Source organism: Polyodon spathula, unplaced genomic scaffold, assembly GCF_017654505.1.
Source record: "Polyodon spathula isolate WHYD16114869_AA unplaced genomic scaffold, ASM1765450v1 scaffolds_3508, whole genome shotgun sequence".
Classification (NCBI taxonomy): domain Eukaryota; kingdom Metazoa; phylum Chordata; class Actinopteri; order Acipenseriformes; family Polyodontidae; genus Polyodon; species Polyodon spathula.
Genome location: NW_024474969.1, coordinates 17501 through 31774, shown reverse-complemented (window position 1 = coordinate 31774; position 14274 = coordinate 17501). Strand labels below are relative to the sequence as shown.

Sequence of the window (14274 nt, the reverse complement as noted above, 5' to 3'; positions counted from 1 at the left end):
GACCTTGTTCTTATGAACCGTCCGTCTTTGAAATTTTAAGGATGGAAGCAACCCGACGCTCACTGTATCCCTCTGCCAGTAAAGCCAGAATTGAACCCTTCTTTTCCTCACTCAAAACTTTCCTTTTCAACTCTTTGGGCATGGTCAATAGTTATTTTTAAATTCCAATTACTTTTGAGGTACTACTAGCACTGTTTTGCCATCCAGCTGGTCCTATTGCAAGAGGATAGTGATGACCACAGGAGTGGTTTTTATACTTTTCCTCGTTAAATAAGATTTGGTTCAGGTGATCCCCTAATCAGTACCTCATTCAGTAGAATGAGGTGTGCCTGTGTTGGAATTCAGAAGACACTGGAATGGAATGGCTGCCATAGATGTAGAGATGCTGATTTAAGAACAATTTGCAGTGGTCTCTTAATTTTTTCCAGAGCTACACACACACACCCACAGTATATTTAAAGAACTAATTTAAAAAAACATTACACTTAAATTTTATTCCAGTTCTGCAACATTATTTAGTATTCACCCTTTCAGAGACAATCCCCCAAAGTATGTCATGGGAAGTTGTATGGTTTAATTTATTTTTAGCTTTGGACTAAATTGCACATGGCTGTAAATCCCTCTTAAGCAAGGTAAGGAAAGAAACACCTCTAGCTGGAGGCAGGACGTCTGCTAGGGGCAATAATGTTGTCGCCTCAAGATACAAAGGGAGACAGTGCAAGCCTATGGAGAAAAAAAGGTATAAAAAAAAAGTTTAGCTCTGTTTCACAGTGCAATACTTTCATGCTAGAGCAGGATGTGCAGACCGTGGAGGAGGAAACTGATGCAGTATGCTTGGGAGTAAGAAGCTTTGTGTTGCTGTTAAAATGGAACAAAGAAATGTTTAAGCAAAAAGCAACTTTGAAGGAAGCTATTGTACTTGACAGCCAAAAAGTTCATTCCTCCCAAGGATGTAACAAAAGACCCTACATTTACATAGCCACAATCATTTATTCTCCAAACTTTTCCAGCCCAGTTGTCATAAAAATAGAAAACCCTTAGTTTTATGGAAGTTTGACCTGCAGTAAGACAACCATTTTCTTAATTTTTTATGATGTTTGCAATCATCCGAGGTGGTTCTTACTGTAATTACTGCAATTATAGGAATATAAAATGCACCCCATAGATAAGTAATTACAATGAAGCCACAAAGAATGACTGTACACATCATACAAAATGTAAGGGGTATAACTAAGAATGTTATCGGATGCTGTTTTCTACAGCAGACAAGGTTAATACATGTTATAGTCCACTGAATCAGTTCTGAATTCAAGCACACAAATAGTATCCTTATTCCTTCTTTAGATAAATGTACGATAAAATAAATATGGAAGAAAAGGTTAGGTTACTATCATAACCCTGGTTCCCTGAAATAGAAATGTAACCATTTCTGAATGGGTATTTACCTCCTAAAGATCCGAATCCTGAAAATTGTATACCAAATCTGCTTACCGAGCCTGTGACGCAGTCATGACTCCGACCCCGAGGTATCAAAAGGACTGCACTCACAGATCTCAGTGATATTTTTCCTTCTATCCTACTGCGATCATGGATGCAGCAACCTTGAAGGTTAATGGTTAAATTTCTATTTTTAAAATCCGCAAACTATTATTTGGATTTAATAGGTTAAATTCATACTTTACATTGGTAATGACTTACTTTAACACCATTCCCGTTATAATGAAACCTAAGCTGCCTTACGATAGGTGCCGATCTGCAATTGCGGTTGATCCGGCGGGATGACCCGAATGCTAAAAGGCTAAGCCAATAGGCTGCCCTGTGCATTACCATTCAGAACCCCAGTAACAAGTAGCTAAGGTGAAAAAATTGAGGGAGAAACTCACCTCTAATGCCTTTGTTCTAAGGGTTGACTGGGAAGCCGTCCTTAAGAAAAAAAACAGGGTTTTGAGGATACACAACATTAAGTCTGTAGAACTTAGTGAAGGTATGGAGAATGGCCCACACTGCTACATTGCATCTGTCTTTGACAGATGCACCCTGTATCTGTCCCTTGACAGTGTTTCAACAGCCCACCAAATGTTGTACACCTATGCCCTGGTGGAATGGGCAGTGACCGTGTCTGTTATCCACATGGGCAACCGCTGCTTAGACAAGGCTTGACCATGGGACATCGCTCGACAGCAGACAAAACAAGTTCGGACTGCCTCCAAAGTTTCGTCCTATCAACATAGTACACCAGAACCCGAACTGGGCAGAGTGCATACAGCTGTCACTCTCTTTCAGAATGGAAAGCAGGTGTATAAAAAGCCTCCAATTCCACAGACTGGTTGATATAGAAAGTCTTCGGCAAAAAGGCAGGATTGGTATGGAGCGTAACCTTAGTCATAACCTCTGTAAAAATGTTGCTATAGAGAATGTCTGCATCTCATTCACCTGCTTTGCAGAAGTGAAAGCAAGCAATAAAGATGAAAAAAGTTTCAGCTCAGCTGAATGCAGGCCCTTAAATGGAGGCTTCATGACTGCATGAAGTACCATGTTTAGCCACCAGCAAGGAACAATGTCCTTCGTAGGCAGCAGAAGCCGCAGAGCCCTTTTCAAAAATTGCCCTGCCAGTAAATGCGCTCCTAGGGAGTCAATCCCGACGCTGAAAATAGGCGTTGGGAGAACCTTTAATTGTGGAAGGGGACTTTTCCCCTTCGTCAAAAATTGTACCCCCCATTACTGTATTACACCAGAAACACCACTGCCATGTGACAACCCTTGTGAGGGACCAACCACAAGAAAGGCAGACACCACTAGGTTCTGAAGGACTTACACCTTGGGAATGCAGACCGTTGCCCTTTCCCCTTGTCAAATAGGTCCTGCATAAATTACAGTATTACTGCCATGGGACAACTTGTGAGGGGGTCGAACACACGAGGCAGACACCACTTCTGAAAGACGCCCCACTTGTACCTGTACTGGGAATGCATGAACGCTGCTCTGGCATTACGCAGGGTGCCATATAACAGATGCCTCAGCCACTGTTGTGCCAAGGCATCTATTCCCAGTGGTTCCTCACCTCCTATTATGTAAAACCAGAGGGGACAGTGGGTTGATTCCTGTGAAGCAAAGATCTCTATCTCACCTCTCCAGAACCTCTCCCAGATGAAGCCTCCACTCTGAGCTGCAGGTGACTCCCCCTGAGGGGAGATCCGGCACCCAGTTCGTCACCCCAGGCATATGCAATGCCCATAGTGAAAGGAAGTTCTCGTGCCCCCAGAGCAAAAGCTTGAAGGTCACACGATGAAGACTGGCCAGCCGGAGGCCGTCTTGGTGGTTGATGTACACCACTACTGTTGTGTTGTCAGTACGGAACTTGAAACTCCTGAAAAAACATTCTGCAAGGCCAGGTAAACTGTCAGCAGCTCTAAAACACTGATGTGGAGACCCTGTCAATGGGGGTTCCACACACCTTGCACACCCCAGCCATTCCACACAGCACCCCAGCCCAGGCTGGACAACATCTACCGTCTGGTCCAAACTGTGCTGGTCCACCCTGCTAGATTAGAAGAGAATGGCTGTGACGGGTCGCCGATCGGATCGCCGTTCGCCCGATCCGACCATAAGTGTTTCTCTCTCACGGGAAATCAACAGTTATGAGTTCGCAAGGCCCCTTATGCGGCAACCTCATGAAATACCGGGGGCCCCTTGGGGGTACTTAGTCGTTTAAGGTACACAAACGGGTAGACTTTCCAAACGCTCTTTGTGGGCCTCAAGCGCGATCAGCGCCAAACAATTCGTGAAAGAATTAAGTCAAGAAGGTCTGAATCACCAGCAATTCCAAAAGTTGCTTGACGAGCTTAGTGCTCAATATGGTGATTTGCTGCACCACACCGAAGTTCGCTGGCTTAGCCGCGGTGCAGTACTTACAAGGTTCTTTGAATTGCGTCAAGAAATAGAAATTTTCATGTGCAATAAAGGGAAAGAAATTAGACAGCTTAGACAGAGGTGGAGTAAGGGACGCATAAAGCTCCTTAGAGCTGCGGGATAACTTTTCTCAAGCGTGCACTTGGAGAAAAGTATAACGATACTGGTTGGGTGACTTTAGCACTGGTGCAGTAACCTCTGTCCCTGGTCGGTACCAGTATGATACTGGGTCGGGAGCAGAAGTGGGTCGGTGACCTTGCTACCGGTTCGGTAGGGGTCCACCGGTTCGCAGTCACCGCGGGTGGTGACATACAAGGATTGCCCACCTGTAAAAGCCACTGGCAAAACCACTCAGTCAGTACCATCAATAGGCTGAGGGAAGCCTGACTGTTAGAATGGAGTAACAGCCTTCGCAATGGTGATGCTAAAAAACTGTCACCAAAACGGCATCAAGATACTGGGGTTGAAATTGCAGGCAACAACAACCGAAGCCAGTACCTCAGACACGTGACATGTGTGCTGAGCATCATGTTGCAGACCGGCATGTGCATAGTATCTATAAAAACAGAAAAAAACACAATGAAAAAGACTTGTATAATGCTAAATACCAAAAATGACAAAGAAAATAAACTCCAGCCAATGTTATGCAGCCTGGGGGAGAGCAAAGTCATCCGACATATGTTGCTGGTTCCCTGGGAAGGAGCGACTCGAGCCGCTGGCTTCATGTAGGGCACAAGGCCGCAGCAGGATGTAAATAGCAACAGGCTATAGTGCACACAATACGTGCAATAGAACATTATTACAGTGATTAGTTTAAATATCACATATAATTTGTGTAAAAACACAACAAATGTGAAATATATACAGACAGAAGCAACAAAGTACTTATCTGAACAATGCTCTCCAATCAGGTCAGTCTTGAAAGGAAAAATGGTGCTGAGATCTGTGAGTGCAGCCCTTTTGATACCTCAGGGGCGGAGATGAATGTGTCTCACAGGCTTAGTGAGTAGTTTTGGCATACAATTTTCAGGATGCGGGTTTGGTAATGGTTACATTTCGTACTTGAAAGGAAACCAAGTAATGAAATGTAGACGGCAGTTGTGTAAGTAGACTGAAAATGATTTCTCGTGTTATTTTTTGGGCTACAGAGACAACGCTGAAAAATATATTAGCAAACAAAATAACCTGTACATATTATACAGTGTAGGATTAAACTAAGGAGCCTGAAATATTTGGGCAATGAAGGGATACATCAATATTCTGAACAGAATCAAATGACCACCATTCCAGTTATCCTTAGAGTAAATATGGCTTCTTTTTCTTCATCAATTTGGATATATACAGTGCCTTGCAAAAGTATTCAGACCCCTGACCAATTCTCTAATATTACCAAATTAGAAATGGTACATTGAAATTTTGTTCTGTTTGATATTTTATTTTTAAACACTGAAACTCAGAATCAATTATTGTAAGGTGACACTGGTTTTATGTTGCGAAATATTTTTAAGAAAAATAAAAAACTGAAATATCTTGCTTGCATAAGTATTCAACCCCTGTGCTGTGGAAGCTCCCAGTTTGCACCGATGAAAGAAATTGCCCTAATGAGGACACAATTACCTTACCATTGGCCTCCACCTGTGAACCATTAAAGTTGCTGTCACATTTTCTGGATAAAAACCCCACTGTTGAAGGATCATTAGTAAAGCTGTGAATCTGAAGGAAAATGAAGATCAAAGAGCATTCTACAGAAGTTAGAGATAAAGTAATACAAATGCATAGATTAGGGAAAGGGTACAAAATAATATCCAAGTGTTTGGATATTTCAGTGAGCACAGTTGGATCAATAATCAGGAAATGGAAGCTGCATCACACCACCCAGGCACTGCCAAGAAAAGGCCATCCCTCAAAACTCAGCACTCCAACAAGAAGGAGACTTGTGAGAGAAGCCACAGAGAGGCCAACAATCACTTTGAAGGAGCTACAGAGTTCAGTGGCTGGGAGTGGAGTAATGGTGCACCAGTCAACCATAAGAAGAAGAGATACATCATCCCTACAGTGTAGTATGGTGGTGGCAGCCTCATACTGAGGTGATGATTCTCATCAGCAGGGACTGGGCATCTTGTTACAATTGAAGGAAGAATGGATGGAGCAAAATACAGGAAAATACTGCAAAATAATCTACTTCAGTCCGCTAAAAAACTGAAGCTTGGGAGGAAATTCACCTTTCAGCAGGACAATGATCCCAAGCACATAGCCAAAGCAACACTGGAGTGGCTCAAGAACAAAACGGTGAATGTCCTACAGTGGCCCAGTCAAAGTCCTAATCTCAATCCCATTGAGAATCTATGGCACTATTTGAAAATTGCGGTCCACAAGCATCGTCCAACCAACCTGAACAACCTGGAGCAAATCTGCCAAGAAGAATGGGCCAAAATCACTCCGACACTGTGTGCAAAGCTGGTACATACTTACCCCAAAAGATTTAAAGCTGTTATTGCAGCGAAAGGTGGCTCTACCAAATATTAATGTGTAAAATATCTTGTGCAAGCAAGATATTTCAGTTTTTTTTTTTCTTAAAAATATTTCCCAACATAAAACCAATGTCACCTTACAATAACTGATTTTGAGTTTAAGTGTTTTAAAATAAAATATTTAACAGAACGAAATTTCAATGTACCATTTGTAATTCAGTAATATGACAGAATTGGTCAGGGGTCTGAATACTTTTGCAAGGCACTGTAGGTTCAGAAGGGGAGTATTAAAAATTCTAACTATAACTATAAATATTCTTTACTACATTGTCTCCATACCCTTGCCATTCTCTTCTCCAGGTCTTGGGTTCCTTGTCGTGTCTGTAGAAAAAACAACAGTCACAGGGCTATTTGCAAATGAAAATTCTTAAAATGCTACAGTAATATGACCCGTCATATTTATTACTTTATGTATTTATTACAGTTCCTGCCACAAAACACTTGAAAAAGTAAATCATCTTTCTCTTAGATCCACTGTCCATTGATCTCACGCCCACAAGCTTTGTTATGTGGAACCCACTGATGTCCTCAGGACCATGCTACAGGCAAGCACCTAGGCCTTGCAGCTTTGCTAATTAAACATGATGCAGTTTGCTGGAAAGCAAGCAGACTTACGTGAGACACTGAAGCCAAACACCCCTTCGTACTCTCTGAGAAGCCTCTTGAGCAGAGTGCTCTTCCCTGCTCCGGAAGGCCCGCTCAGCACCACCGGTCTTGGTCCTGCCATTGCTAACACAGGAACAAAAATAAGGGCATCAGTGCTTGCTCATATCAATACCTAACCGTCAACATTCGCAAACACCTGGATATTTAATGTCTACAGTAGGATGTTTTATATCTGGCTATATTTGGGGAAACCCCTAGTGTCTTGTTTTGAATCCCTTTTTAGTTGGTACAGCATTTTGTTTGTGTTGCTTTTTAAAAAGGTACCACTATTTCTGTAGTTATCTGCCTAGTTCATAATATTGCTAGAAGTCCAAAAAGAAACAGATCAATATTGAAACTGCACCTTGAAAATACCCACAATAACAATATGTTCAAGTTCTCAAAGCAATGATGTACAGTACAGTAGTGCTAATAATCCAGTTCTCAATCAATATTTACAATGTTTGGATTATTTTTTGTTACAAAGCAAGTACGTCTAATGTTTCTCCATTTTATTAAAACATAGAAAAGTAGTTACCATATTTAGATGCACCCTGTCCTTATATTTTTATAATATTAGTAATTATAAAAACCCTTCTCTTCTTCAATCCTGGAGAGAACACCAAAACTAAACCTGCCTCAGCTTCTGTGCGGCAGTTCAGATGATTTTACTGTGGAGGCACAGGGTATTGCCCCAGTAAGGATTTCCTTCTGCTTGCTCCCAGCCTGAGACACCTGCGCTAGGTTTATGTTTTAGTGCAGTCAACCCAGGACTGGGATTAAACCTCTGAGCTTCAATTCCAAAGCACCTCTACTAAAAACTAAGCCACTGGGTTGGTATGCCAAGCTCTCTAAGCCAGAGAAACGTGTTCAGTACTGTATCAAAAGTTCTTGTGAACCCCAACAAAAACCAAGATCTAAAGACTCCTATTATGCAACATTTCTAACAAATCGGGATTTTACTATCTGTGTAGCAGGAAATAGTTAGAGTAGCGAAAACAGCTACAAAGTGCATTTTTAGTTTTCAAGTGCCTGTGCTCAAGCTGTAGACAGTATTTAGCTTTACTCATTTTTGGATATACAGTACCTTTATCAAAACGTGAATACAATTCTGTATTTTTTATTCAGAATGATTGATGTAAAAAAGCAGCAGAGAAGGCTGGTTTCAGTCCCTGATCAGAACTAATCTTGACTACCTAATGCAATGTTAGGTAAAGTAATCCCAGATTAGTGAAATCAGGGTCTGTGGAACCAGGCTTTAATGTTCCTAGAAACCAAAAACTTCTATCCAAAGCAACATCTAATATACATTTATATTGAATCAACAGCAAACAATAAGGGGCAAGTGAGTGGATGTTGTAAAGCTAATGAGAGGTAAGAACATGCTTTTGAGAGCCTTGGTTCTTAGACCGTTAGATGTACAGAATATGAAAGTAATTGCTATCTGGTAAACTACATAACCCTCTTTGTGATTTCACAAGACATTTCCACAAACAGCAACTGCACATCAGTGAAATAATGAAATCTGCCACCAAATACAAGTTTTTGAATGGACTCTTAAACACATTCTAATTTGACTCTCCAATCAGTAACAGGAGTGCTTGATAGGCATTAACATTTGATCACAAAGATTGAGAAAAATCCAATAATTATCATAGTGAACCTATTTAAAATTTCCTTTTTTTACTGAAGTGAAGTGCAAAATTCATAAATACACCGTACAGACACACACACACACACACACACAATAGCACTATGCCGGCCCTTGGTATTAAATGATTTGTTGATTAGCTCAGACTGTTCTTCACTTTTAATTCTATTGGATTTAAGTGCTGCCTTTGATACTGTGGCCCACTCCCCCCCAAGTTTGGTAGTATTGTGTAGTTTTATCATGGTTTAGGTCATATCTTTCTAATAGGTGTCAGTTTGTCTCAACTGGGGGAAGACAAGTCACCATTGTCTCAAGCAGTCTGTCTAACTGATCTAGCTGCTCTTCATTTTTTTTTCTAACAGACACCAACAGAGAATAGAATGTATAAAACTGACGTGTATAAAAAGTCCATGCTGCTACTGTTTCCTGCTTCCTCTTTTACAAATCCAACACAACAGATAATAATACCTCAGTAACCTGTGCTTAAGAATGCACCACAGCAATCTAGGAAAATAATTCTCTCCAACCATCACAGAAAACAAGCACTCTAGGAAAAATACTGTAATTCCACTCAACACCATGGAGCTCTATAACAGTCAAGGACAGAGAACTTTACATAACAGGGCAGGCTGGTAAACGTCTCTCAGGTATGGTTACATAATCAAAGAATTATAAAATCACATACATTTGTATAGTTAAAAAAAAAAAAAAAAAAAAAATCATTTGCTAGTACTAAGTTTTTTTTGTGATTTTAATAAAAAAAGTACATGTCTCTAAATTCCAGTTCAAATATCTCTTGTACAAGAGGAGAATCAATGCACATTGTATTAACTTCTATAACATACTGACACATACATTTGTTTATCCTTCTGTACAACTGCTTAGCACTGTACACATATGTAAATAACATTTCAATTTCACACAATTTTAACATTTAAAGCCTCATTACTTTATGGACAACTTGCTTAGTTTGTTTCAAATTGACCTGTCGGCTCACATGCAAAGACTGTACCCTTTTGTAAGAAAAAGATTTAGCTATTCCTTAGTCATACATGGATCCATTAGAAACCAGATTTCCTTACCTTTCTGTATATCAAAGCTTGAGTAAAGAGGCTGCTGCAGTTCTGAATGAATGGAATAGTAGCACTGAACTGGGGCCAGTGAGTGTTTCTGTGTGTCTGTATGTGTGTGTGCGTGCGTGCGTGCGTCTGAGAGAGCCTGCTGCCAGCTCTAATCAACATGTCCTTGTTTCACACTACGTAGCCAATGAAAATCTCTGTCATTGACCATCTGCTAATCTGTTACACATGTGCGGGTTATGCAGTTCAGGGGTGGAAATACTAGCATACCGATGTCTTTTAATATCACTCTCCCATCCCAACCACTTAAAACTATTGAAAAAAATATTGAACAAAAGACGAAGTGTAGACTTCACAAGCACTAGAAAGTAAAAGTGTATGATGTTGCTAAAGTATATGATGCAAAAAATAAGAATGAACTCTTCTGCCATGTATTTAGCAGGTAAATGCACACTATAAAGGGGTATGCTAGTTTGAACTAACAAATTACCTGACAATCTGAACGAAGTTCATAAAATATAGTACAAACGCCTAGCATCAACCTCCAATTGACTATGACTAACGCTTACTCTACTGAATGCTTGTCTGCTTCATATTTGACCCTAAAATTAACTAGGGGTGTGTGGGTTAGATTATTTGAGTACTTTAAATAATTATAATTACTCGAGCACTAATTTATTACTCGCGTACTCGAAAAAATGTAAATAATACCTCTTCATGAATGTAAGTTCAATATATTTTAGTGACCCGGACAGTTCAGGTTGGCAGACTTTTGTTTCATCTGGTCCTGCACATTCACATTATCTGTACTGTTCCGGGGTGGGGCCATACCACTAGTTTCGGTAGAGTGTGTGTGTGTAAGCTCCCCCCCCCATGAGAGTAGTGGTCCAGTCTCCTCTGCGTGTGTGTGTGTGTGGAACAGAGCAAGCGAGAAAGTGAGCGAGTTCTTAGGATAGAGACAAGAGGAATTTATTGTTTTTGTGGTGTGGTCCTGACCCAAACACGGACCCTATTTAATTAATAAAGTATTTTTGTTAGCGCATGAATCCCGTCTCCTGCTTTGAGCCTCAAGACCAGGGGTCATTACAATTGTTTTATTCACGTATACCACCTTAACACTAGCCACGGAAGTCATTTTGACGGTTTGAGGTTTTCAAATTTTAAATACCTCTGCATATCTGAAAATTATGTAGTTTTATGTTTAAGACTTTTCCTAAATACAGTGCCGAGAAAAAAAGTTTGTGAACCTCAATGATAATTATGGAAATTCCATAGTTTTACCATGATATCGCTTCGTAGGCCCCACCCTATATAAAGATCAGAAACTTTGTGAGTTTGGTCTTCACCATACAGGTGTCTGGAAACACGTCATGACATGATCAAAAGAAATATCTGAGGACATCAGAAAAACAGTTATTAATGCTCATATAATGTAGATATAATACAAAACCATTTCTAAGGATTTGGGGCTCCACCAATTCACTGTCAGACAGTCTACAAATGAAGAAAGTTCAAGACCAGAGTCACGCTACCCAGGAGCAGTCGTCCTACCAAAATCTCTCAAAGAACAAACCGGAAAATCATCAAGGAAGTCACAAAGAACCCCAGAGTAACATCCAAGGATCTTCAGTCCACTCTCACCTTGGCTAATGTGAGTGTTCAAGACTCAACTATTAGAAAAAAACTGAACAAGAATGGTGTTCATGGAAGGACAGCCAGGAGGAAACCACTGCTCTCTAAAAAGAACATTGCTGCCTGTCTGAAGTTCACCAAAGAGCACATGATGATCCACAAGACTTCTGCAACAATGTTCTCTGACAGACGAGTCAAAGGTAGAACTTTTTGGCCTCAATGAGAAATGTTATGTTTGGCAAAAATCAAACACTGCATTCAAACAGAAGAACCTCATCCCAACAGTCAAGCACGGTGCAGGGAGTTTGATGGTTTGGGGCTGCTTTGCTGCCTCAAGACCTGGACGGCTTCCCATCATTGACACAACCATGAATTCTGCATTATATCAGAAGATTCTAGTGGAGAATGTCAGGCCATCTGTCTGTGAGCTGAAGCTGAACCAAAAGTAGGTCATGCAGCAAGACAATGATCCTAAACATACAAGCAGATCTACAAAAGAAAATGCTGCAGAAGAAGAAATTCTACATTTCAGAACGGCCTAGTCAAAGTCCGGACCTAAACCCCATCGAAATGTTGTGGCAGGACCTGAAGCGAGCTGTCCATGCAAGGAAGCCCTCAAATGTCACCGAGTTGAAGCAGTTCAGCAAGGAGGAATGGGCCAAAATTCACCCCCCCCCCCCCCCCCTTGCAACTGCCCCCCCCCCATTTCCCAGTCCGCTTTTTCTCGTGCGTTGGCAGCTGTGCTCAATGCATTTTGGAGGCGAACACTCAAGTACCTAATTTTCACTAAAGTCAGGGTGTACTTACAACCCTTGAAAACACATTTCTATGACATTTCTGGTTTCCCCAACGTGTTGGGAACACATGTGCCACTAACCCCTCCACTAAGTAGGCCAAGTTTAAAAAAAAAAAAAAACACACAACACCACTACAATCAATTTAAAACAGTATTTTATTTGCACTGTAAACCAATGTATACAATGCAGCAGCATGACTTATTTTGTGTTACCGGTAGGCTAAAGTAAAAAGAAAGTGCGGTATTCGTTTGATTTTATTGTAGTACAGTATACTGTAGAATCCTACTGTACAAATTTATATTTTTACATAACGCCTACCCAAAACACATTAGTGTTACTTCAGTGAAATGATTTACTTTTAAAATGCACTGAACACTATAAAAATATATGTTTGAGATTTTACTGTATTGTTTTTAATTTTAGCAAGGGGCTACCGTATGATGATGAAAAGCTTTTTGGGGGTGAAGGTGGGGCCCCACTATAGAATCTGATGGGACTAAACTGCCTGCCTTTCGACTCATATTCATTTATATATATAGACACACACACACACACACACACACACACACACACACACACACACACACACACAGTGCCTACAGAAAGTCTACACCCCCTTTCTTGGCCTATGTGACAAAGTCTACACCCCCGATCCAAATGTTTAACCTTTTGGGATTAAATGCATTAAAAAATAATAAATAATAATACTAAATACTATAAAGAATAATAATAATAATAATAAATTAACAACAACAACAACTTCCATTTAATTTATCCATACATCCTACCCGACAACTTCCAAGTGAAAAAAATATTCTAAAAATTTGTAGAAAATTAATTAAAAATAAAAACTGAAATAGCTTTGTTGGATAAGTGTCCATCCCCCTTGGAATAGCAATCCTAAATTAGCTCCGGTGTAACCAATCACCTTCAAAATCACACACCAAGTTAAGTGGCCTCCACCTGTGTTAAATTGTAGTGATTCGCATAATTTCAGGATAAATTCAGGAGTTCCTGTAGGTTCCCTCTGCTGGGTAGTACATTTCAAAGCAAAGACTCAACCATGAGCACCAAGGCGCTTTCAAAAGAACTCCGGGACAAAGTAGTTGAAAAAGCACAGATCAGGGGATGGGTATAAAAAAAATTAAAAAATCAAAAGGCCTTGAATATCCCTTGGAGCATGGTCAAGACAATTAAGAAGTGGAAGGTGTATGGCACCACCAAGACCCTGCCTAGATCAGGCCATTCCTCCAAACTGGATGACTGAGCAAGAAGGAGACTGATCAGAGAGGCTACCAAGAGGCCAAATGGCAACTTTGCAAGAGCTACAGGCTTTTATGGCAAAGACTAATCAAAGTGTGCATGTGAAAACAATATCCCAAGCATTCCACAAATCTGGTTTGTATGGTAGGGTGGCAAGAAGGAAGCCATTACTGAAGAAAAGCCCACCTTGAATTCCATTTTGAAGTATTCAAAAAAACACTCAGGAGATTCTGTAGCCATGTGGCAAAAAGTTTTGTGGTCTGACAAAACTAAAATGGAATTTTCTGGCCTAAATGCAAAGTGTTATGTTTGGCGCAAACCCAACACTGCGCATCACCCAAAGAACACCATCCCTACTGTGAAGCATGGTGGTGGCAGCATCATGTTATGGGGATGTTTCTCATCGGCATGGACTGGGGCACTTGTCAGGATAGAAGGGAAAATGAATGGCGCAAAGTACACAGAAGTCCTTGAGGAAAACCTGCTACCCTCTGCAAGAAAGTGAAACTGGAACATAAGTTCACCTTTCAGCATTTCTATGACCCAAAGCACACAGAAAAAGCTACATTGGAGTGGCTAAGGAACAAAAAGGTAAATGTCCTTGAGTGGTCCAGTCAGAGCCCCAACCTATATCCAAGTGAAAATTTGTGGCATGACTTGAAATTTTCTGTCCATCAACGCTCCCTAAGGAACTTGACAGAGCTTGAACCGTTTTGTAAAGAAGAATGGACAAATATTGCCAAATCTAAGTGTGGCAAGTTGGTAGA

The 14274-nt window shown here is 40.7% G+C and overlaps 1 protein-coding gene across 3 annotated transcripts in view; it reads right to left on the bottom strand.

Annotated features, from left to right (window-relative positions):
• Positions 1 to 420: 420 nt before the first annotated feature.
• The window catches only part of LOC121312078 (guanylate kinase-like), a 25691-nt gene continuing 11837 nt past the window's right edge, over positions 421 to 14274 (bottom strand). For all 3 annotated transcript variants that reach the window (XM_041244095.1, XM_041244096.1, XM_041244094.1), the window contains exons 2-4: positions 7056 to 7169; positions 6720 to 6761; positions 421 to 723 (exon numbers count right to left, since the gene is read on the bottom strand). In XM_041244095.1, coding sequence (XP_041100029.1) covers positions 596 to 723; positions 6720 to 6761; positions 7056 to 7169 — 284 coding nt within the window. In that variant the 3' untranslated portion in view covers positions 421 to 595. The remainder of the gene's footprint in view (positions 724 to 6719; positions 6762 to 7055; positions 7170 to 14274) is intronic.